This window comes from Polyergus mexicanus, unplaced genomic scaffold (genome assembly GCF_030449975.1).
Source record: "Polyergus mexicanus isolate NDT 795.1 unplaced genomic scaffold, iyPolMexi1.0 SCAF_111, whole genome shotgun sequence".
Taxonomy (NCBI): Eukaryota; Metazoa; Arthropoda; class Insecta; order Hymenoptera; family Formicidae; genus Polyergus; species Polyergus mexicanus.
The window spans coordinates 1-22,542 of record NW_027223431.1 but is presented as its reverse complement, the minus strand read 5'-3'; the positions used below and the strand labels follow the sequence as shown (position 1 = coordinate 22,542).

The 22,542-nt window shown below is 39.4% G+C and overlaps 5 protein-coding genes across 5 annotated transcripts; 4 read left to right on the top strand and 1 right to left on the bottom strand.

The window, feature by feature from the left end:
• Positions 1-6,212: 6,212 nt before the first annotated feature.
• LOC138944189 (uncharacterized) lies at positions 6,213-8,440 on the top strand. The gene is made up of 4 exons (XM_070315102.1): positions 6,213-6,557; positions 6,606-7,738; positions 7,818-8,205; positions 8,390-8,440. The coding sequence occupies exons 1-4, from the start codon at positions 6,213-6,215 to the stop codon at positions 8,438-8,440; spliced, it is 1,917 nt and encodes a 638-aa protein (XP_070171203.1).
• Positions 8,441-9,038: 598 nt separating this feature from the next.
• Positions 9,039-10,398, top strand: LOC138944185 (uncharacterized). The gene has a single exon (XM_070315099.1). It carries the CDS (start codon positions 9,055-9,057, stop codon positions 10,396-10,398), a length of 1,344 nt encoding a protein of 447 aa, XP_070171200.1. The 5' UTR covers positions 9,039-9,054.
• Positions 10,399-12,027: 1,629 nt separating this feature from the next.
• On the bottom strand, positions 12,028-13,769 carry LOC138944188 (uncharacterized). Its single transcript, XM_070315101.1, has one exon. The coding sequence runs from the start codon at positions 13,767-13,769 to the stop codon at positions 12,630-12,632; it is 1,140 nt and encodes a 379-aa protein (XP_070171202.1). The 3' UTR covers positions 12,028-12,629.
• A 3,231-nt stretch (positions 13,770-17,000) lies between these two features.
• LOC138944186 (uncharacterized) lies at positions 17,001-18,200 on the top strand. Its single transcript, XM_070315100.1, has one exon. The coding sequence runs from the start codon at positions 17,001-17,003 to the stop codon at positions 18,198-18,200; it is 1,200 nt and encodes a 399-aa protein (XP_070171201.1).
• Positions 18,201-19,051: 851 nt separating this feature from the next.
• LOC138944184 (uncharacterized) lies at positions 19,052-19,822 on the top strand (the record flags this gene model as incomplete). Its single annotated transcript, XM_070315098.1, has 2 exons — positions 19,052-19,146; positions 19,233-19,822. Coding segments are annotated over exons 1-2 (685 nt in total), but the record flags the coding sequence as incomplete, so codon positions are not given.
• Positions 19,823-22,542: the final 2,720 nt, after the last annotated feature.

Below are 22,542 nucleotides of genomic sequence, written 5' to 3'. Positions count from 1 at the left end.
TCAGAGCGCACATGCAAATCGCATCTGGTGTGAAATGTTTCTTAAAACAACTAGCTCACGAATAAAAATTGCCTCTGGAATAAAATATTTTTTTAATAAACAGAGCACATATTCAAATCGCATTTGGTGTGAAATATTGCTTAAAACAATCAGCTCACGAATAAAAATCGTCTTTGGGATAAAATGTTATTTTTTTAATAACCAAAGCGCACAAGCAAAACGTTTTTGATGGGAAATATTTCTTTCGACAACCAGTTCACAAATTGATCGCTTCTGGGATATATTCTTCAATCAAAGCGTACATGTAAAATGTTTTTGATGGGCAATATTTCTTTCGACAACCAGTTCACGAATTGATCGCTTCTGGGATACATTCTTCAACCAAAGCATACATGCAAAACGTTTTTGGTGGGAAATATTTCTTTTGACAACCAGTTCACGAATTGATCGCTTCTGGGACACATTCTTCAACCAAAGCGTACATGCAAAACGTTTTTGGTGGGAAATATTTCTTTCGACAACCAGTTCACGAATTGATCGCTTCTGGGAAATATTCTTCAACCAAAGCGCACATGCAAAACGCATTTGGTGGGAAATATTTTTTTCAACTACCAGCTCACGAATTGTTCGCCTCTGGCTAATTAACTACTGTGACACAACTACTATTACAAATTAAATATAATCAATTTTCAGTGAAATATACAAATAAGCAAAAGATTAATGATATTTTAATAAATTTAAAGTACCTATTACATATACACACATGTAAATAATATATAACACACATATAATATGCTCGTATAAAAAAGAGATAGACAGAGAAGAATGGGCAAAGAGAGAAAGAAGATATGAGTGAAACTGAGCAAGTGTCTGTACAAGTACCGAAAGTAAAAAAAAAGAAAATAGTTATATCTTTCTCCGTAGCAATACTTAATGTTCACTAATGTTTAGTGACTGATGGAATTATCAATCCATATATCGTTTTACAGCCATTCCCTCGCTCATTCACTTCTATTCTCTCTCTCTCTCTCTCTTTCTCTCTCTCTCTCTTTCTCGCTCTCTCTCTTCCTCTTTCTTTTTTGCCCATGTCTGTCTATTTATTTATAACAAAAATACTATATCATTATTAAACATTATGTGCATCATATACAATTTGTATGTTTATGTGTATACATTTTTCATACTAAATTCTATTTGAAGATCAATTTTATGTTACAATTTTTTATACGAAAGTCTGTATGTTGTTTTCTATTTAGGAATTGCTTTAAAGATATAATTTAAAAAAAAGAAATTTGAAATATTATATTTTTATACTATTATAATATTACATTATTATATTTATATTTTTGTGTAAACTGCACGGAAATAAAATTAAATAATATTTGGCAACATATTAGTATATAGTATACATTAAAAAAATTTTTCTAAAATTATGGTATATAAATATATTAACTTTTTGAGCTTTATTCTTTTTAAAGAAAGTCTGCGAGCAAAGAGGGGCAAGTGTCTCTCAAAAATTATATTTTCGTCCCATTATGTAGACATACTATTAAAACCAGACTACAAAAACACAACATTAGATTTTAAATTCAACGCGTTATAAAACGTTATAACAGTTGAGCGTACTTTTGCAGTAATCTCTTGTTACGCGTATGTACACAACACGTGCGACTGAGACTGAATATCTGCCGCGCACTAATATGATCGCGTGTGCCTGCCTGCCTATGTGTGTGCATGGTATAGTCGTCTTATTCCTGGATACATACAATACATACAAACATACATGCATGCTACAAATATCGCGTAATATTAGAAACAAATGCGCATCTTTATAAACAAATATTCTCTAACCGAATAAAAAAATTATTTTCATGTGGATTAAAATTATTCGGTATATAAAAATATTATTTATTATTATTTCACGACAAAAATTAAATTTCTATATTTTTACTTTAGAGAAAGTTTATTGGTAAATATTGACAAAAGGGGGCCCAACCTCAACCTTAACCTTGACATATGTTGTCAGGGTCATCATCCTGAGTAATTCTCAAAAGGTTTTAGCGGTCGGTCTTTGTTTACTGAAAAGTTATTAACAAACATATATTTGTATAAATCAAGGTTTGTACGTAGTCTGACAATGAAAAACTTGATATTGGACTTAGTTTACAGAAATAATCCTTTGTATATTACATACTTACACTTAAATAAACATGCAAGTTTGTATATATGGTGTTCAAAAATAAAATATTACTATGTTAGATTAATTATTTATTGGATATAGTTTGTTCATTATTTGAAAAAAAAACATCAATACGTTTATCAAAAGTATAGAGTCTTTTAAATAAAAATTCAGCAATATAATGTTGATAATGATATTCTCGAATACCGAAACGTGAAAGATTAGCATGCACTTATCTCCATAATCTTTCTATGTTTTGTGTATGAACTTGATTATTAGGATCCACAATTTTGAGAATGATTTATTGTTTGATGTGTATAATTTTCATTTTTGAGATCATTATAAGCACGCCAGCAGTCATTATAAATAATTGATCCAGAAGCAATATATTTATGAATTAATGGTAATAAAGTTTCGGAACTTCGATTTTCTACAGGTATAATGAAAACTTTGTTTGTAACACATTCTATGCCGCCAAATATCTGCTGTCCTTTTAACATGCGGCCTTTGTTAAATTTTCTTTTCCCAATTTTGGCTTCATCTAATCCCTGGTCCGCCCAATTGCTGTTGTTCTTTTATTAACCAGCCGATAATAACTAAATATTAAATGAGAAAAATGTAAAAATGCATATATAAGTAACAAATATAAATATATACCTGAATATTTCATTTAAATTTCTAATTTACATACTTCTCTACAAAAATTTGTCCAATCAACAATAGTTTTATCACATATTTCCAATTCATTACATATAAGAGATTATCGTGGTGGTTTAATTATTAAAAAATATCCAATATATCGACAAATTTTTATCATATCTAAATGAGCTTTAGCAAACCAAGCGTTATTCAACATGCTTATTTTAAAGTTGCATGTTATCTGTTGTCTTTTTTGTCCAGATATAATCTTATAATACTTATTAGTGTAATGCATGGTAAAGTTTTTAAATACATTTGCATAAGTCATAATATTTCCACATTTTGCACATTGAATATTACCACGAATAATTTGTTTATCAATGAGATACTGTATTAAAGCATCATAATTATATGTTAAATACAGAAATTTGTGTAAATGCATTGTATTATTAACGAAATACATTATACAAGAAATACGAATCTTATACTTCGAAGAATCGAACAAGACTGTACCATCATAAGAATTCACAAGCACAAATAATAACAAATGAACATGAAATAATATAAACAATAATATAAACAATAACATAAATAATATATAATTGAGGAAAGATATTCAAATGTAAACATAAAGCAATATTTCCGGGACCTTCTCACATCAATGTGTGTGTGCACGTGAAAGTTGGGGTGACGGGGAGAGGCACTCACTGCGTCCACGTATACACTTTTCCATTCACACAATTGTGGGATGCACTTCGCTTCGCTTTATAAAGTATATGCGTGGGCATAGTGGGTTCCGCCCCTTCCCCCCCCCCCTCCCTACGGGGGGCTTTACTTTCGGAAGATATAACCTAACCCAAACCAAATTTTAGTTTTAAATCAGAAATAGGTTTGGGTTAGGTTATATCTTCCGGAAATGGAGCACCCCGTGGGGGGGGGGGGGGAGGCGGAACCCACTGCATCCACGCATACACTTTTCCATCTATACAACAATTGTAGGGTGGACTTCGCTTTGCTTTGTAAAGTATATGCGTGGATCTCTTGGACATGGATTGACTTAGTTTTTTCAGGAAGGGCTCCGCCCCTTCCTCTGCCTATGTTCGATTTATTACACATAAATAAAAAATTCTGCTAAAATACGCTCTATTAAATGTACATAGTGTCAGAAAAATTGTTTTATTTAGTAAACTTTTTTTATTAATAACTTTGTAATGAACAACAAGCTAAAACCTTTTGAGAGTTACTCAGGGCGATGACCTTGACAACACATGTCAAGGTCAAGGTCATTGGAGCTGGGTCTCCTTTTGTCAATATTTACCATCAATTTATTTATCTCTATTTTATAGAGTATAAATGAGATATTGTGTATCTTATAAATAGAAAAAGTATTTAATTATGTTTTGTATGTATATGTGTTGTATTTAATTATAGTTAAATAGAAAAAGAAAATAACTTATTGTATATCTCATTTATGCTGTATAAAATAAAAATAAATAACTAAATTTATTTATTTTTATGTAGGGAGACGAGAATAGAAAGAATAAAAGTTGAGCAAATAAAAGAATATTATAATGGGAACAAAAGAATACAATAACGAACGAGCAGAAAGAGAGAGAGAGAGAGACAGAGAAGCGCAAGTGAACGTGTAATGGCTTCTGCACACAGGGCGCGGCAACGCTTGCCGCGCAGCAAAAAGCGATGCAGCAAACAAAAATAGTTTTTCTGGTGTTCACACAGCACACGTTAAAGATTGAAGTAAGCATGCGCAAACTATGTATATTTCCTTCATAATCTTTAATCTAGAAATACGCATATATCATATATAAAACAGATAAGAATAGATAATAGTATAAAATAGAAAAGTACATACCTTAATTTCAAAATTACAAAATTATTTGCTTTAATTTATCATAAATATGGATGCGGCTATGCATAAAAAACATCGAATATTGCTGTTGGCTCTGCTTTATATAAGAAGAAGAAATAAAAGAAACATTTTAAATAGACAAAAAAGAAGATATGGGATCCTATACTACAATTAAAACAACAACAAGGAGATTGGCATAATCTTGTTTACGAAATGAGATTACAAGATAGTAGTAGAACTAGGAGAGTTCTAACGCAGGTCCTCCGAGGGGAATGCGGGTCGAGGGGAAACCTTGCGGGCGAGGGGGCATGACGTCATGCGGGCGGAGGGGGATTTTGGTGCCGCGGGGGAATGATATCACGCGGGTGAAAGCCGATAAGGAACAATCATTCGTCCAAAGTCCTCCTTTTCCTTTACTTAATAAATATAGCATTTCTATTGATTTGTGATAAATGCTTGTATCTATATTTATCACATTTTTCTATGCTATTTGATAAATATTATTTATCAGTATTAATGTTTGATTATTTAAAAAATATGACAGTATACATATATTATTATATTATATTTATATTATATTACAAACAAATAGTGTCTCGCAAGATTGCACGTGCGGCCGAATCGGCGCGGTGTATTACAAAAGCGGGTTATTATATTTATATTATATTATATTATGAACAAATAGCGTCTCGCAAGTTATAATGTTGCTTTCATGTATAGCACAATAATAAAAATCAAATAAGATTTGAATATGTTAAACATAAAAATATATTTGATATATACATGAAATTCATTACTTTTTTAACACTTTCTATACTCTCTTCTATATTTCTTTCCGATTCTCAATCGATCAACATATGTACATATCAATAGATATTAAAACTATCGCGTGATACGAACGCCAAAGCGCCCGAGTCCCTTTGGAAGAGAAAGTGGAATTTTTTGGTAGAAAACTAAAAGATACCGACTAGATAATAAAATTCTTCTAACGAAATACCCATATTATTATTAGATTTTAAAAATGTCGATTATTTCTGTGCTTCCTACTTTCCTTTCTCATAAGAAAATAGAATTTTCTCTAACATGATCACGTGCGAAGGAACCCTCGAACCGATATCCAAACTCACCAATCGACGATCACTACGAGTAAAATACGAAAAGTAGGAGAAACACTCCGTCTAATGAGAACACTGGCATGATTTTTAACTTATTAAAGTTGGAAGATCCCCACTTATGCACAAATCCAATTCGTTAAACCTTAGAAAGACCTTACTCCCACGCAATTTTTTTAAGAAGAGCCGTTTAAAGATGATAGATGAAATATATATAAATGAAGAACGAAGGGTGTCAAAATTATAGTAGTACACGATTTGAAAGTGTATACATCGGTTAAAAAAGTTTTGTGTTCCAAGTGTTCGACGGCGATCAGATTTTACGTTTAAAAAGTATAGTGGATTCTTTATAATTTTTGTGTGTGTCAAGTGTTCAACGGTGACCAGATTTTGACACTCTGCCAATCTGCGAAGGATGGAAATAAATAATTTTGAGGCAATACTAGACGAGTCGTCTGATGAAGATCACGCATTATCAGACGACAGTGATTACAACAGCGATCAAAGCGAGGACCTCACGGAAATTGTTCAGAAGACAGTGTTTCATTCAGAAATTATTGCGTTGAACGGACGTACAAAATTTTGTGCCATATACTTTTATTATTCTACGGGTAGTGATTATGCTGTATGTGCTTCGTGTATGATAGCTATAGCAGACACTGACTATGGATACATGTATGCTGTTCGGAAGCATGTAACTGAACTGTACGACGTAATAAGTGGTCGATCCTGCTCCAATTGCAGACAAGCATTATATCAGGTAATGCCGTGCAACATATGTCCGATTTGTACACAGTAAAACAAAAAAAACATGGAAAACTCCGAGCAGACTGAACGTGACTTGTTGGAGCTGTCGCATCAAGTCGCCACTTTGGGCGAGTATTTTGCATGGGCGCAGCGATGCGAAGAATTTATCAAACAGCTCGAGGAATCCAGTCGTATCAAGCGTCCGCGGCTCTCGATCGGAGTTCGGCAATCTTTGGTGGCCAGAATCGCGCGACTCGAGGGTGCGAGGACTCGATTAGAGAGACAATTTATATATAGTGGTGGTAATTACAGTGGTGATTGCAATACCGCGGAAAGACTCATTTGGCGGGAGATTGATACGGCGTTTGAGAGCCGTATATTGACTGGTGCGGTTATAAATTATAATCACATCGAGCCTCGTCAATTTCTCGAGAACGCCAAAGACATTGTGCTCGAACACGTGAAAAATGTGCTGAAAAAACACTTTAATGTGAAAGTGAACACTGTGTTCAATGGTGAATTCGTGTCGGGTGATAAACGGGCAAATAAAAGTGTAAATACGAGAAACTGTGAACTCTTTCGCACATCCGATTTACACGAGTGGTACGAGCGACGCGTCGTCGAGCCCACGCTTGCCTCGCTCGAAGAATTTCAAGAACGCGATAGCGGGTGGGCATTGTCGCGAATTCTCGATTTAACTGTAAATATAAATAAATATAATCCAATGCGCGCGGGGTGCCATATTAAATTACCGCGAGAAATAACAATGAAGAGAGCGGTAATAAACGTGCAATCCAAAGACAATGCATGTTTCGCGTGGGCAGTGGTCGCTGCTTTGTATCCAGCTGCACGAGACGTAGGTCGGGAGTCTTCGTATCCACATTATACGACAGTGCTAAATCTCCAGAACGTTGAATTTCCGATGACATTGAGTCAAATTAAAAAATTTGAACTTTATAACGACATTTCGATAAATGTATACTGCATCGAGAAAGAGAAAGAGAATAATATTATCCCGATACGTCTGAGCGAGCAAAAGAAGGATAGACACGTCAACTTGTTGTATATACAAGATTCGCAAGACCTCGGACATTTCGCGTGGATCAAGAATTTATCCCGCCTCGTGAGCTCGCAACTGAGCAAACGTAATGGCCAAAAATATATCTGCGATCGGTACGTATATTTAATAAAAATGTAATATATATATATATATATATATACGATAGAAAAATTAATTATTTCCATTTTTTTTTTTTTTTTTTTTTTTTTACAGATGTTTACACTATTTTGGATCGGACGACAAGTTGCAGTCGCACATTGTAGATTGTCGAGAAATGAACGAGTGCGCCATCCGGTTACCGAGCGATAAAGACAAGTGGCTCGCGTTCAACAACTACAACAGAAAGGAGCGACTTCCCTTCGTCGTATACGCCGACTTGGAGTGCGTGCTGAGGAAGACCGACGGTGATCCGAGGACGTCTACGTACACGTTTCAGCATCATCAAGAATTTAGCGTAGCTTATTATGTACATTGTTCGTACGACGAATCGTTATCCGCGTATCATTCTCGCCGTAGTACCGATTGCGTTTCGTGGTTCGTAGAAAAATTAAAAAATTTAGCGCAACGCGTAAAAACTATTTTAACCATGAATGTCCCTATGGTAAATTTAACGCGAGATGAGCGGGAAAAATTTCACAGCGCGACACACTGTCACATTTGCGAAAAACCGTTCGCGCAAGACGATACACGCGTACGCGATCATTGCCATCTTACCGGGCGGTATCGAGGTCCCGCGCATTCAAACTGCAATTTAAATTATAAAGACTCTTTTTGCATTCCCATAGTATTTCACAATTTATCCGGTTACGATTCACATTTTATCATCAAAGAAATAGCTACCGCGTTCGAAGGCTCGATCGACGTACTACCGATAACAAAAGAAAAGTATATTTCATTCACGAAACATGTTAAAGTTAAAGATACCGTTGAAAAATCAGATTGGCGAAACGATATAAAGTTACGGTTCATCGATTCATACAAATTTCTCAGTACTAGTCTCGAAAAATTGGCATCGTTTTTAAATAATGATAAACTTCAAATTTTAAAATCGGAATTTCAAAATTTATCAATTGAAGAGTTCAATTTATTGACGCGAAAAGGTATTTTCCCATACGAATACATTGACTGTGTCGATAGGTTGCACGATACATGTTTACCACCGCGCGAATCATTTTACAGTTCTTTGACCGGTGACACCGTATCCGAGAGCGATTACGCGCACGCTGAAAACGTCTGGAGGCGGTTCTCCCTACGAACCTTGGGCGAATACAGCGATCTGTATTTAAAAACGGATGTCTTGTTATTGGCAGATATTTTTGAAAATTTCCGCGACAAATGTATCGAGAGTTATGGGCTCGACCCCGCGTATTATTATACTCTTCCCGGATACACGTGGGACGCCATGTTAAAACATACGAATATTACGTTCGAATTACTTACTGATATCGATATGGTTATGTTTATCGAACGGGGAATACGCGGTGGCCTGAGTCAATGTTCCGGCAGATACGCGCGAGCCAATAACAAGTACACGCAGTCTTACGATCCATCGAAACCGTCATCGTACATGATGTATTTCGATGTAAACAACTTGTACGGTTGGGCGATGTGTCAACCGCTACCCTATGCCGAATTTCGATGGGTCGACGATATCTCTGACTTTGACGTTAGCGCAATCGCTTCGGATTCGCCCATAGGTTATATTCTCGAGGTTGATCTAGAGTATCCACAACATCTTCACGATGCGCACGCTGACCTACCGTTCTGTCCGACGCGCGATAAGCCGCCCGGCAAGCGGCAAGACAAACTCCTCGCAACCTTATACGATAAGAAGCGTTATGTCATACACTATCGCAACCTGCAACAATGCACGCGTCACGGCCTTCGCGTCGCAAAGATACATCGCGTATTGCAATTCGTTCAATCCGCATGGCTCCGCGATTACATCGAACTCAACACCCGGTTTAGAACGCGCGCGACAAACGATTTCGAGAAAAATCTGTACAAGTTAATGAACAACGCGGTATTCGGTAAAACTATGGAAAACGTGCGCAATCACGTCGATGTAAAATTATTAACAAAGTGGGACGGACGATATGGCGCGGAGGCGATGATCGCGACACCAAATTTTCACAGCAGGAGCGTCTTTTCGGAAAATTTGATCGCTGTCGAATTGCGCAAATTCGAGATAAAATTCAATAAACCGATCTACGTCGGCATGTGCATCCTCGACATTTCTAAAACGTGTTTGTATGAATTTCATCACGAATACATGGTACCGTTATATCGAGAGAAATGTAAAATAATGTATACCGATACAGATAGTTTAATTTATCACATCGAGTGCGAAGATGTGTACAAGAACATGAAACGCGATATTGCTAAATTTGACACAAGCGATTATCCGGTTAACAATGCGTACGGTATACCGCTCGAGAACAAGAAAGTGCCGGGTTTGATGAAGGACGAAAATAATGGTGCGATCATGACTGAATTTGTCGGGCTTAGAGCAAAAATGTATGCATTGCGAGTAGATAATAAAAAAGATACAAAAAAGGTTAAAGGCGTCAAGAGTAACGTCGTAGCGAGAACGATAACGTTCGACGATTACACGCGGTGTCTGCGCGATGAAATTGAGATGACTCGACGACAGTCTTGCATAAGATCCAAATTGCACGAAGTGTATACAATCAGCGAGACAAAAATTGCTCTGAGTCCGTACGACGACAAGCGATATATCGTACCTGATTCGACCGACACGCTACCGTGGGGACATTTCCGAATACCCTTATAATATAATGTATATATATATATATATATATATATATATATATATATATATATATATATATGTGTGTGTGTGTGTGTATGTGTGTGTGTGTGTGTGTGTGTCGGGAAAACAAAATAAATATAATTCTATCTTTCTTTTATATTTTATATTTTACATGCTGAATATATCTTACATATATTTTATATGCTGTATATATTTTACATATTTCAGATACTTTATATGTATTTCATATTTTTATATGTTTAAAATAAAATACAATTTGTATGAATTAAATCACATTGTCCTTGTGTATCCAAGAGTTGTGCGATCCATCGAATCCCAACCATTTCACGTAAACCTCGTCACCTTTTCTGCGCAGTACTTTCTCCACGAGATACACGTCCGGATAAGTCGCGCGATGCAACTCGTATTCGTAGAATGCTCCAGCAATAGATTTTCCGCGATAGTCCTCGAGTAGATAGGTTACGGGATTAGTACGCTGCACTTTAATAATCTTAAACACCTCGGTGGTCCAATTTGGTGTGTAACCCTTCTCGAAGATCGTCTTATACTTGCTAACGCGTACCGGGTTACCTACTTTAAATCTTGCTGGTGCCGCAATCTTTACATTGCTGTATACTGTATTTAAAAGTTTATCGGCTATCGCGGGGGTAACATCGATAGGTCTCATACCGATAGTGCGATGCTTGCGCGCGTTGTAATCCGACACGAGTCGCGGCAACGCGTCAACCCACTTGTAAGTTCCGTTCAGCGTAAACATTTTCCACATGTCATTCTTTAACGTGCGATTAAATCGTTCGACAACCGATGCCTTCAACACCGAATACGTGGAATAATGATTGATGTCGTGTTTTCTTATGAGACGTTGTACGTCGATGTTATAAAATTCTTTTCCCATATCGGTTTGCATGTTTTTCGGGCATCTCTTACTATCTCGAATTATCTCAGCGATAGCATCAGCCGTCTCACTTCCACCTTTACTCTTGAGCGGTACAGCCCACGCGTACTTGCTCAGCACATCGATGACGGTGAGTATGTAGTGGTAACCTTTGTTGAAACGAGAGTACGGACGCATCTCGACGATGTCAGCTTGCCACAGGTCATCGTAACCCCGCACTATGACGCGTCTTCGGGGAAAATTTCTTCTCGCCGAAGCATGCAGTTCCTCGACGAGTCGTAGCTTCTCGATATTTTTACGTCCGTTGGATTTTAACGATGTCATGTTTTTAGTGGTACGGCTAGTCGGCGCGTAATAATATGTGCAAAGAAATTACATTATGATTTATATCTTTAACCTTTTTTTTTTAACCATATAATAGTCGTTTATTTCCGTTTATTGTCATTCAATAGTCGTTCTTTATCATCCGCTACCATTCGTTGCCGTTCGATAGCCGTTCGTAGCCGTTCCTGACCCGTCTGGTAGTCGTTCCTGATTCGTTCGTAGCCGTTCCTGACCCGTTCCTGAACTGTTAGATAACCGTCCAATAACCGTTCGTTGTCGTCCGCTGTCATTCGTCAGCCGTTCGTAGTCGTTCTTGATCCGTTTGTTGCTGTCCATTGTTGTTCGTTGACGTTTCGTTGTCGTTTGTTAGCGTTTCGTTGGCGTTTCGTCGTCGTTTCGTTGATGTTTGTTGATGTTTCGTCGTCGTTTCGTTAGCGTTCGTTGACGTTTCGTCGTCGTTTCGTTGACGTTTCGTTAGCGTTCGTTGACGTTTCGTCGTCGTTCGTTGATGTTTCGTCGTCGTTTCGTTGACGTTTCGTTAGCGTTCGTTGACGTTTCGTCGTCGTTTCGTTGACGTTTCGTTAGCGTTCGTTGACGTTTCGTCGTCGTTCGTTGGCGTTTCTAATCTAGCGATATTCGCATGCCGAAGCTCGTTTATCAGAGTCTGTAACGCACGCACGTTTTTCTCGAACGCAGCAAGCTTCTCGTCTGACTCTTTCAGTTGATTTCTCAACGTTTTAACGCAATGATCCACGTACAGTTTGTTGACGACGTCGGTATCAGCCACAGGTTGCGCTACACGACGAATCTTGCGCGACCTCGCGTCAAAGTCCGTAACGGTGCGACACAGAGCGTTATCGCGCACGAAACTTTTCATTAATCCACTCCATCGACGGTACGAAATGACGTTCGTCACGTCGTTACTCTGCTCGGATATCCCAAATTTGTTGATATGCATCATCGATGCGAGCGATGTCGGTCGATCGATTGATTAGTTTTGTCGAGACACCGTTTAATTTATAATAATGCCGGCTTCGCGAAGTTCCTCGATGATCGACAAAATCTCGTTGTCGTGACCGTTGTGACCCGCTTGGTGCGAAGCATCCAGCAATCGTAGACGATCCACCAGCTCGTTGGGATCGTCCCAGTGCACGTAGTCAATCTTGTTATCGGTTAGCGTCATTTCGCGAGGCGCGAATAATCCCTTTCCAGATTTTGTTCTTTTGGGTTCGATCGGTATCAACTTTGCGATTATTTCTTTGTACTTGTATCCCCTGTTACTCAGTAATCGACCGTGCGCATCGTGATTGCGTTTATGCGCGCTCGTCGTCAACAGCATGCTCTTGTACGTTTGCTTATCATCCACCGTATAGATGACGTCATCGGGAAATTTCTTAAAGATCAGCTCGTAAAGACCAGGTGTGCCGACGTATCGTATGCCATCGATAATTATGCTATCCGCGTTGTCCACGTCAAAACGTTTATTACCGAACATCATTCCATTCTTGCCGAGATAAACACCGTACACGTTGTCTATACCGCTCTCTTGATCGCCGCTCAAGATAGGCCAGATGTACCTTTGACCCAGTGGACCTAATTGCTCTCGCAATGTTTCTTGACCTTCCGGTGTTTGCAACTGATTTCGAACGGATGTCATGAGCGAGTCGTCCGTGGTTTCAAAAACATCCTGGCTCGTGAATAATTCGGGCATCGTAGGTTGTATAGTTCTCATTGACGCGGACGGTGTAGAGGTTATCAGCGGTACATCCAGTGGAGCGTCCGATCGTTTCGATTTATGCGGTGTCGGTGAGCGATCCGACTTGACGTTTGATCGTTTTCTCTTTTGCGGTGGCACATCATCATCATCATCATCATCATCATCCTTCTCGCGCTTCGGGATGGACAACGCTTCGATCCCCGCGTTGGTGTTACTCGCAGGCTCGTTCTTCACCGCGATCGAGCTAGAGTTGTCGACGATCTTTTGTAACGGCTCGATGAGAGGTCTAAAGCGTCTATCCAACACGATATCCTCCTCGATCTTACCGGTCTTCAAAGCGCGATGTTTCTTGCGAATCGATTCGCTAGTTTTCACAATTGCCCTCGCAATCTTCTCGCGCTCGCGAATATCCTCGTTCTTATCGATCGCAGCCATCGCGGAAAAACAAAAATGTCAATCTCTCTTTCACGTTTCACCCCGACGAAGTATCGACAACGACTAATCGTTTTGCGGTATCGCGAACACGTTAAATCCTTTTCTGTATCGACCATCGTTGAGCGAACTGTCCTTGTCTATTACTACGAATCCGTACTTGCGCTGCCAACAATCGCAACACAACGCGCAAAATTCATCGTACGGCATATCGGTATTCACGTGATCGTTGTACACGTGTTTCAGGTTGGTACCATCCTGTTTGAACAAGATCAGCAGGTTCGCGTTGTCGCGTATCAGATGTTTAGGTATTCTCGCGTACGTCTGGCAGAGATAAAAGCAGTCGACGCTCGAGTGTCGACCCATTGAAAAGTACTCTCTCACCGCATTTTGCTTATCGCATGCCACGTCATCGAACACGAAGATCGAGTTTGGACGCGCCTCGCTCGGCGGAATGACGTCACTGTTGTTGGAGAATGTGAAGTAGCCGATTTCATCGATCGATGTCAACAAATTTTCCAGATATCGATATTTCGGTTGTTGCAACGATTTTGAGTACACGTACACGTTTTCGAAACGTACACCGTGCGGACTTTCCAGCAGGCTTATTAGAACGTTGGTTTTACCGCAATTCGAGGGGCCACAAACGATCGCGCGTATAGTAGTCGGTAGCATCGTACCATGCTTGCGCATCTCCGCGTTGTCCCCCATCGATCGTAATCTGTCGTCGCAATTCGTCACGCGTATCGCCAAAGGTTGTCGCACGAATTTCATTTTCACACTGCCGACTGAGGAATGCTGGATCGAACGCCTATTTATAGATGCGCGGAACCGCAAATCGCTCAGTAACAAAAATGTTCGTGCTGCTGTTGAGACCTTCCGATATTTACAATTTGAGCGCCGAACAGTTACAATTTGTGCCGAAAGTCGTTCTGCTGCGAATGTGCGGCGATCACGTCCACTACATGTGGGACAAGCTTCCCGAACATATAAAAGCTGACTCAGAGGTTCAACAATATCGGCACTGTTACGAACATTACAATCAACCGTGGCAGCGAACGCACATCGACGGTCCAGCACCGTTAATAAAAAATTGTGACAAATGCCAGCAAAAATTATAAGAGGTTGTGGTTTCTTAAATCGTGCGATAAACGCACTTCCTTTCGAGTTACATATTCCCGGCTATCAGTTTTGCGGTCCGGGCACTCATTTGGAAAAACGATTGGCGAGAGGTAATCGGGGTATAAATCCATTGGACGCGGCGTGCTGCGAGCACGATATAGCGTACTCCCGGAGCAACGATCTCACCGAGAGACACGCGGCTGACAAGATACTCGCCGAGAGAGCGCGAAAACGCATCGTTGCGAAAGATTCGACTCTCGGTGAGAGAGCCGCAGCCACAGCTGTTTGGGCAGCGATGAAAACCAAGACAAAAATCGGTATGGGTATGAAGACGAAGACGAATACGAAGACGAAGACGAAGATGAGGACTACGCGGAAAAGGTCGACGAAAAAACGGATACTTCCGACAGCGAAACGAGGCGGTGTATTGCCGATTCTACCAATGTTGGGCGCGCTCGGATCCTTGATCGGTGGAGCAGCCGGCGTGGCTAAGGCGGTGAACGACAGCAAAGCCGCGCGCCGTCAGCTGGAGGAGCTGCAACGTCACGATCGCGCGATGGAAGGCAGCGGACTTTATCTCGCTCCGTATAAATACGGACAGGGACTGTATCTCGGTCCGTACAAACGCGGACAAGGAGTGGCAACGAAGAAAAAAAAAAAAACGTCGAAAAGACGCTAAAAATGCCCACGGGTGTGACAACAAACATACAATTAGAACAATTGGCGAAACGTATGCGTATACCGTACTTTAGAGGGGTTTTCATGCGTGATTCGTTACCGATCGGTGGTATATATCGAAACGAGAGCGGCATCGTGAATTTGGATATCACCAAAGGACCGGGTACTCATTGGGTAGCGTACGCAAAGAGGGGAAATCGTGCTATATATTTCGACGGTTTTGGTAATCTTCGACCGCCGAATGAATTGGTGCGATATTTCGGACGGTACGTTACGAAGATCGAGTACAATCGCACGTCCTTTCAAACTTACGATCAAAGCATCTGCGGACAATTGTGTCTGCGGTTTCTCCGAACGGTCGACGACAATCGGTGTGAATTTAAAGCCTGACGATGCGCCGTTAAGACTCAGTATTCGTTAAACAGTTTTGTCGACATGTCTATGACTTTCACGCTAACCGGGAAGAGTAGCGTCCTCGCGGCACACTACCATCCAGCTGTAGATTTGAGCGACGGTGATTACGAGCTCGGTCTAACTAATTTTGAAACTTATCATACGATATCGAACGTGAATTCCTCGAATAATAAATTTTATTTCGATGAAGATGACACGGAAATTACGATTCCCGAGGGATCGTACGAGATACACGCAATACACGAGTTTTTGAAACGTGCAATTTCACGGAAACGCCCGCGACGCGTAGTTCGCTCCGACAATCGCGGTGATATCACGGTGATATCGCGAGAGGAGACCGTTCGAGCGAACGGTGACGAAGACGAGGCTGTAGAATACCCGATAGTGCTCCGTGCTAATTACAATACGATGAATAGCGAGATCAAGTGCGCATTCAGAGTAAACTTTAACAAACCTAACAATATTGGATCGCTGCTGGGATTCTCGTCGAAGCGTATATTGCAGCCGAAACAGTGGTATCAATCGGACATACCGATTAATATCATCAACGTAAACATTATCCGCGTAGAGTGTAACGTGACCGCGGGTGCATTCAGCAACGGCAAACGCGTTCATACGATACATGAATTTTCACCGAGCGTTCCGCCAGGATATAAGATATCGGAAACACCGGCGCAGATCATTTACCTGCCGATCATTGCGCGGAGCATTACGGATCTAACGATACGCGTCGCGGATCAAGACGGACGATTGCTCGATTTTCGAGGAGAAGAGATTACCATCAGATTGCACGTACGACGGCGACAAAATTAGCGTGCGATACATGAGATGCTCGTGTTGAACGACTCGAAACACGCGAAAGATAATAATATCTTTACGGTACCGATTGATGATATCATCCGATCATCATCATCATCATCATCATTAGGTTGCGCTAAAAAGATCAGAAAGAAGCTCAACGCATCGAACGTTAAATTTTTACAATCTTTGGGATTCGCGGTGCGAAATATCTAAGAAAACATGACCGATATCCTTAATATCGGAGGTGAGCCGGTCTTTGACGATCGTATCGTCAAGATCGAGACTCACACGTACAACCCGTACGCCAATACGACGTTTGAGCACAGCGATGAGATACGAATACCCATACAACAACAGGATCTGTATACTTTGCCGTATGAGAGTTTTCTGTACATCGAGGGAAAATTAGTGATAAACAAACCAGCTGAAGGATTTGATGTTGTACTGGGGAATAATTGCGTCGCGTTCATGTTTGATGAGATTCGATACGAACTCGACGGTGTGGAGATTGATCGTAGCAGAAATGTGGGAATAACCAGCACACTCAAGAACTATGTAACGATATCATCCGATAGAACCGTGATTATGAGAAACGCCGGCTGGGATTCGCCTATTAACACGAATGGATACTTTAATTTTTGCGTACCGCTCTACATGTTATTGGGATTTTGCGAGGATTACAGGCGCGTGGTGATTAACGCTCGTCACGAATTGATCTTAATACGATCGCGCAACGATAACAATTGCCTGATTGGAAATTTGGTGCTGGAGCCTGTGATCGACATATTCAAAATACAATGGCGAATGCCGCACGTCGTATTGAACGAGATTAACAAGTTATCGATGCTGCGTGCCTTGGAAAGCGGACAATACCTCAGTATGGGTTTCCGCTCGTGGGATCTGTACGAATTTCCGCTATTGCAGCGTACAACCAAACATTCGTGGCCCATTAAGACCGCGACTCAGCTGGAGAAGCCGCGATACGTTGTTTTCGTTCTGCAGACAGGTCGAAAGAACGTCATGTCTGAGGATACGAGTCGATTCGACGACTGCAAATTGACCAACGTGAAACTCTATCTGAACTCGGAATGTTATCCGTACGACGATATGAATCTGGATTTCGATAAAAACAGATGGTCGATTTTGTACGACACGTATCAACGTTTCTGCAAAAATTATTACGGATACGAGTATCTCGAGCCGAGTCTCACCGTCACGCAATTTTTACGTAACGGTCCATTCGTGATCATCGATTGCTCTCGACAAAACGAATCGGTCAAAAGCGCAACCGTGGATGTGAGATTGGAATTCGAGTGTAAGGAGAACGTGCCGCCGAATACCACAGCGTACTGCCTCATCATACACGATCGCGTGATTCAGTACAACCCGTTGACCAATGTTGTGCGCAAAATCACCTAAGTGTGGGGGGAGGGGAGAATGAGACGATATAAAATCTATAATACATCAGGATCAATCGCAGTCTTCTTCTTTTCGACGTGCTGATATAAAAAAAAACGTCATGTCCGTACCAACGTTCGTGGACCTACAAGGATTCTTCATCGGGATGAAATTTGTCGTAAAGGAGGTGGCGGTGCTGAGAAAGGGGACCGTTCTGGCGCATTACATTTTTACATACCCCCTACCATGGAATCTCCTCACAAAATCCGACAAATCGTGTGCTTCCTGGCTGATCGCGAATCACCATGGATTACGATGGGAAGACGGAAACGTACCGTACAGCATGGCTAAACGCTTGATTACATCAGCCGTGCTTGGAACAGAAGAGAATGGCGATACGTCGACTCTCGTGTACGTCAAGGGATGCCAGAAACGAGAATGGCTGGTGGATTTACTTGAGAATTATGCGAGAGAAAACCTAATCATCGAGACTTTGGATGCTGATTACGAAGATATTGAATCTTTAAATAATCTAGATGTTACTAATACTATACGATGTGGAAAACATGTTAAGAATTGTGCATTACAGAATGTATTAAAAATATTTAACTGGTGGTTGCAACGTTAAAAAAAAATATTTTTATAAATAAAATGTGTAAACGTATTTAATGTTTTTTATTTCTTATTCTCCCCACTCCTTTCCTCAGAAGTTGTTTCTAAGAATTCTTTTAACATTGATCGTTGCCCCTTCTCCTAAATTTTCTGAGCATTAATCTCCCACCACATCATATTTTTGAAAATAAGCGTATTATCGGTTAGTTTTTACACGATCAGTGTCGCGTCAACCGTTCTACTTCTCATAACTTAGAGAAATGTACTCCGCCGAAGGAAACAGCAACGGTGGCAGACGCATGAATTATTACGTTCCTCGAGATGAAATTAGGCCGTACAAGAAACCGCTTGATTTGTAAGTATCACAAATTTTCATATATATATATATATATATTTTTTTTTTTTTTTCCATGCTATTTCATATTTAATCGTATTTTTCAGACACGGTAAACCTCGTTGTATACCACGTATTTTGGTACGCAGATTCGCTTTGACGCGCACTGCGTATAAATACTTGGATATTGGAATCAGCGTTGAATCACAGCGTGGAATCACATCTTACGTGGAATTACATCTCGGCGATAACCGAGGCAATCAAATCGTATTATCTATTGACACATGGGAATCGCTAATGCTGAAACGAGCGGACGTTGAACGACTTGTGCAAACGCCCGATCATACACCAATATGGATTAACGATTTAACAATCGAGATTGTTAAAATACACGATACGAGTGTTGTAAAACTTACGTTACGCGATTCTTGCTTGTACATGAAACCGTCAACTATATTTTTCTTATTCGAACTCGAACACTGTGTTAATCATGAATATTTGAAGCTGTGTGAGAATTTAGAAGCTGTAAATGAGAGTTTCGATCGATTTGTCGTTAATTTGCAAGGTAATATGTTTGGCGCCGAGAAAGATAACGCTGTTAAAATCTTGCGCGATGTTTTTGATAAAACATCTATCATAGATTGCGAACTATTAGCTTATGCTGTGGATGAAATTTTGTCTGAAACCTTGAGACGAGGTGATGTATTTTAACATAAATAAATGTGCTAAAAAAAAATGAAAAGAAAAATATGTTTATTTCTTTCGCTTCCCTTCCCTTCCCCACTTATAAGATAGATATGTAATTGTGGCGCGACCGGATGGGAGAAGGATAGCGCGAGGCGTTCGCGAGTAGGAAAAGGAAAGCATTCTATGGGTGTGGGAGAAGGATAGCGCGAGACATGCACGAGTAGGAAAAGGAAAGAAGGAAGCACAGAAATAATCGACATTTTTAAAATCTAGTAATAATAATAATAATAATAATAATAATAATAATATGGGTATTTCGTTAGAAGAATTTTATTATCTAGTCGGTATCTTTTAGTTTTCTACCAAAAAATTCCACTTTCTCTTCCAAAGGGACTCGGGCGCTTTGGCGTTCGTATCACGCGATAGTTTTAATATCTATTGATATGTACATATGTTGATCGATTGAGAATCGGAAAGAAATATAGAAGAGAGTATAGAAAGTGTTAAAAAAGTAATGAATTTCATGTATATATCAAATATATTTTTATGTTTAACATATTCAAATCTTATTTGATTTTTATTATTGTGCTATACATGAAAGCAACATTATATCTTGCGAGACGCTATTTGTTCATAATATAATATAAATATAATAACCCGCTTTTGTAATACACCGCGCCGATTCGGCCGCACGTGCAATCTTGCGAGACACTATTTGTTTGTAATATAATATAAATATAATATAATAATATATGTATACTGTCATATTTTTTAAATAATCAAACATTAATACTGATAAATAATATTTATCAAATAGCATAGAAAAATGTGATAAATATAGATACAAGCATTTATCACAAATCAATAGAAATGCTATATTTATTAAGTAAAGGAAAAGGAGGACTTTGGACGAATGATTGTTCCTTATCGGCTTTCACCCGCGTGATATCATTCCCCCGCGGCACCAAAATCCCCCTCCGCCCGCGTGACGTCATGCCCCCTCGCCTGCAAGGTTTCCCCTCGACCCGCATTCCCCTCGGAGGACCTGCGTTAGAACTCTCCTAGTTCTACTACTCAAGATGAAGAAACATTTTTCAATTATATGAGGATAATATCCAGTATGTTTGATTATATATTATTAAGAGAGTTGAACCTTTCATAAAAAAAATAAAAACAAATTGGAGAGTTTCTATTCCAGCAGCTGCAAGATTGTCAATGACTATACGGTACACCTAAATATACATACACATACCCAATGAGCAGACAACAGCCCTTCTTGTTTCCTATTATCACGCGGAAAAGTTGAATCCAGTTCAACTTTTTCCGCGCGGCGGAAATTATATATTCATTATTTCCAGAAAAGCAAGCATTTGTTTGACCACCGCGTCGCTTCTTGCCGCGCGGCAAGCTTTACCGCATCCTGTGTGCAAAAGCCATAAGTAAATATGCGAGGAGCATGAAGCTACGCATAGTGAGCGAGCAATTAGAAAGAGACAGAACGTATGATCGAAAGAGAAAAGACATATACTTGGCGTCGCGATGCTACCGCGTCGCTTAATACTGTAATAATGTTAGTGCGTACATGTATGTTACTCTCGCACGCACAAAAGAAACAAAGATAGTACGATTATATCTGTCCTTGTCATATAAGATTGTAACTCTGCCTCACGCAACTAATCTACTGTTCTATTTTACTCTTGAGCCTCGATCTCGCACACACACATATGCACGAAATTTTTGCGGACAGTAATCTTTTTTACTAGGCTTCTAAACACATTTCTAAACGTTCACTTATATTCTTTCATGCATTTCCGAGCAGAGAGGTATCTTATTTTGCATGTACATATTACAAAACTTTTATATTACATAAGTATTGTTCCGACGCCAGAAGCCGATAAAAAAACTATAATTTTTTAATTTTTTTCTGTTTTTAATATAAACTCGTGAAGTCTCACCTTTGTTTCGATGTTTACTTAAATCGTGGAAAAGGATTTATTATTTTATTCAACCAAAAAAAAGATTCCCGCAAAAAATAATCGTTTTAGTAGATAAGACAGAGCAGTCCGACATCTTCTTAATATTATTAATTGTACTTGAAGAGAGTCCAGTTGAGGATTGAAACATTTGCGCTTCTGATGCTGTTTTCAATTTTATTTTCACGTTTTAGAAATTATTGTTTGTCATTTTCAATTAATTGTTATGTATGTTATCCATGTCATTTAATTTATTATATAATGTTCTATATTTTTGTAATTCATACGGACACTATTATTTGCTCCCGAAGCCTATTTTATTACATTGTTTTTTATTACATTATTTTCAGAGCCTATTGTTTATATTAGTATAATACCTCTTACTTTTAATAGCATTATAATTTACAAGATTGCAAAATTGTTGTGAAGTATTTGAAAGATTTTGTGCGTGTGTATGTCATACTAGTGTGATATATATACATATAAGAAGTTTTCAACAAATTTTTAGCTAAATTTTAGTTGCAATAAACAGGATTGATCAACATTCTTCACGTTGGCTGCCTAGTCGATTTTTGGCATTTGTGAATCAGCCCTATCTAACTCGTATAAAACTATTCTCCCCATAGACACCCACGGGATGTGTGTAATTCGAAGTTCAGGCGCACAATATCCACACGGATTTCGAATCTGATTCTGCAGTTAGCTTATTCAAGCTTTGGGCATGCAATTGGAGATAGATCGGACGTGCCGGCCTGCT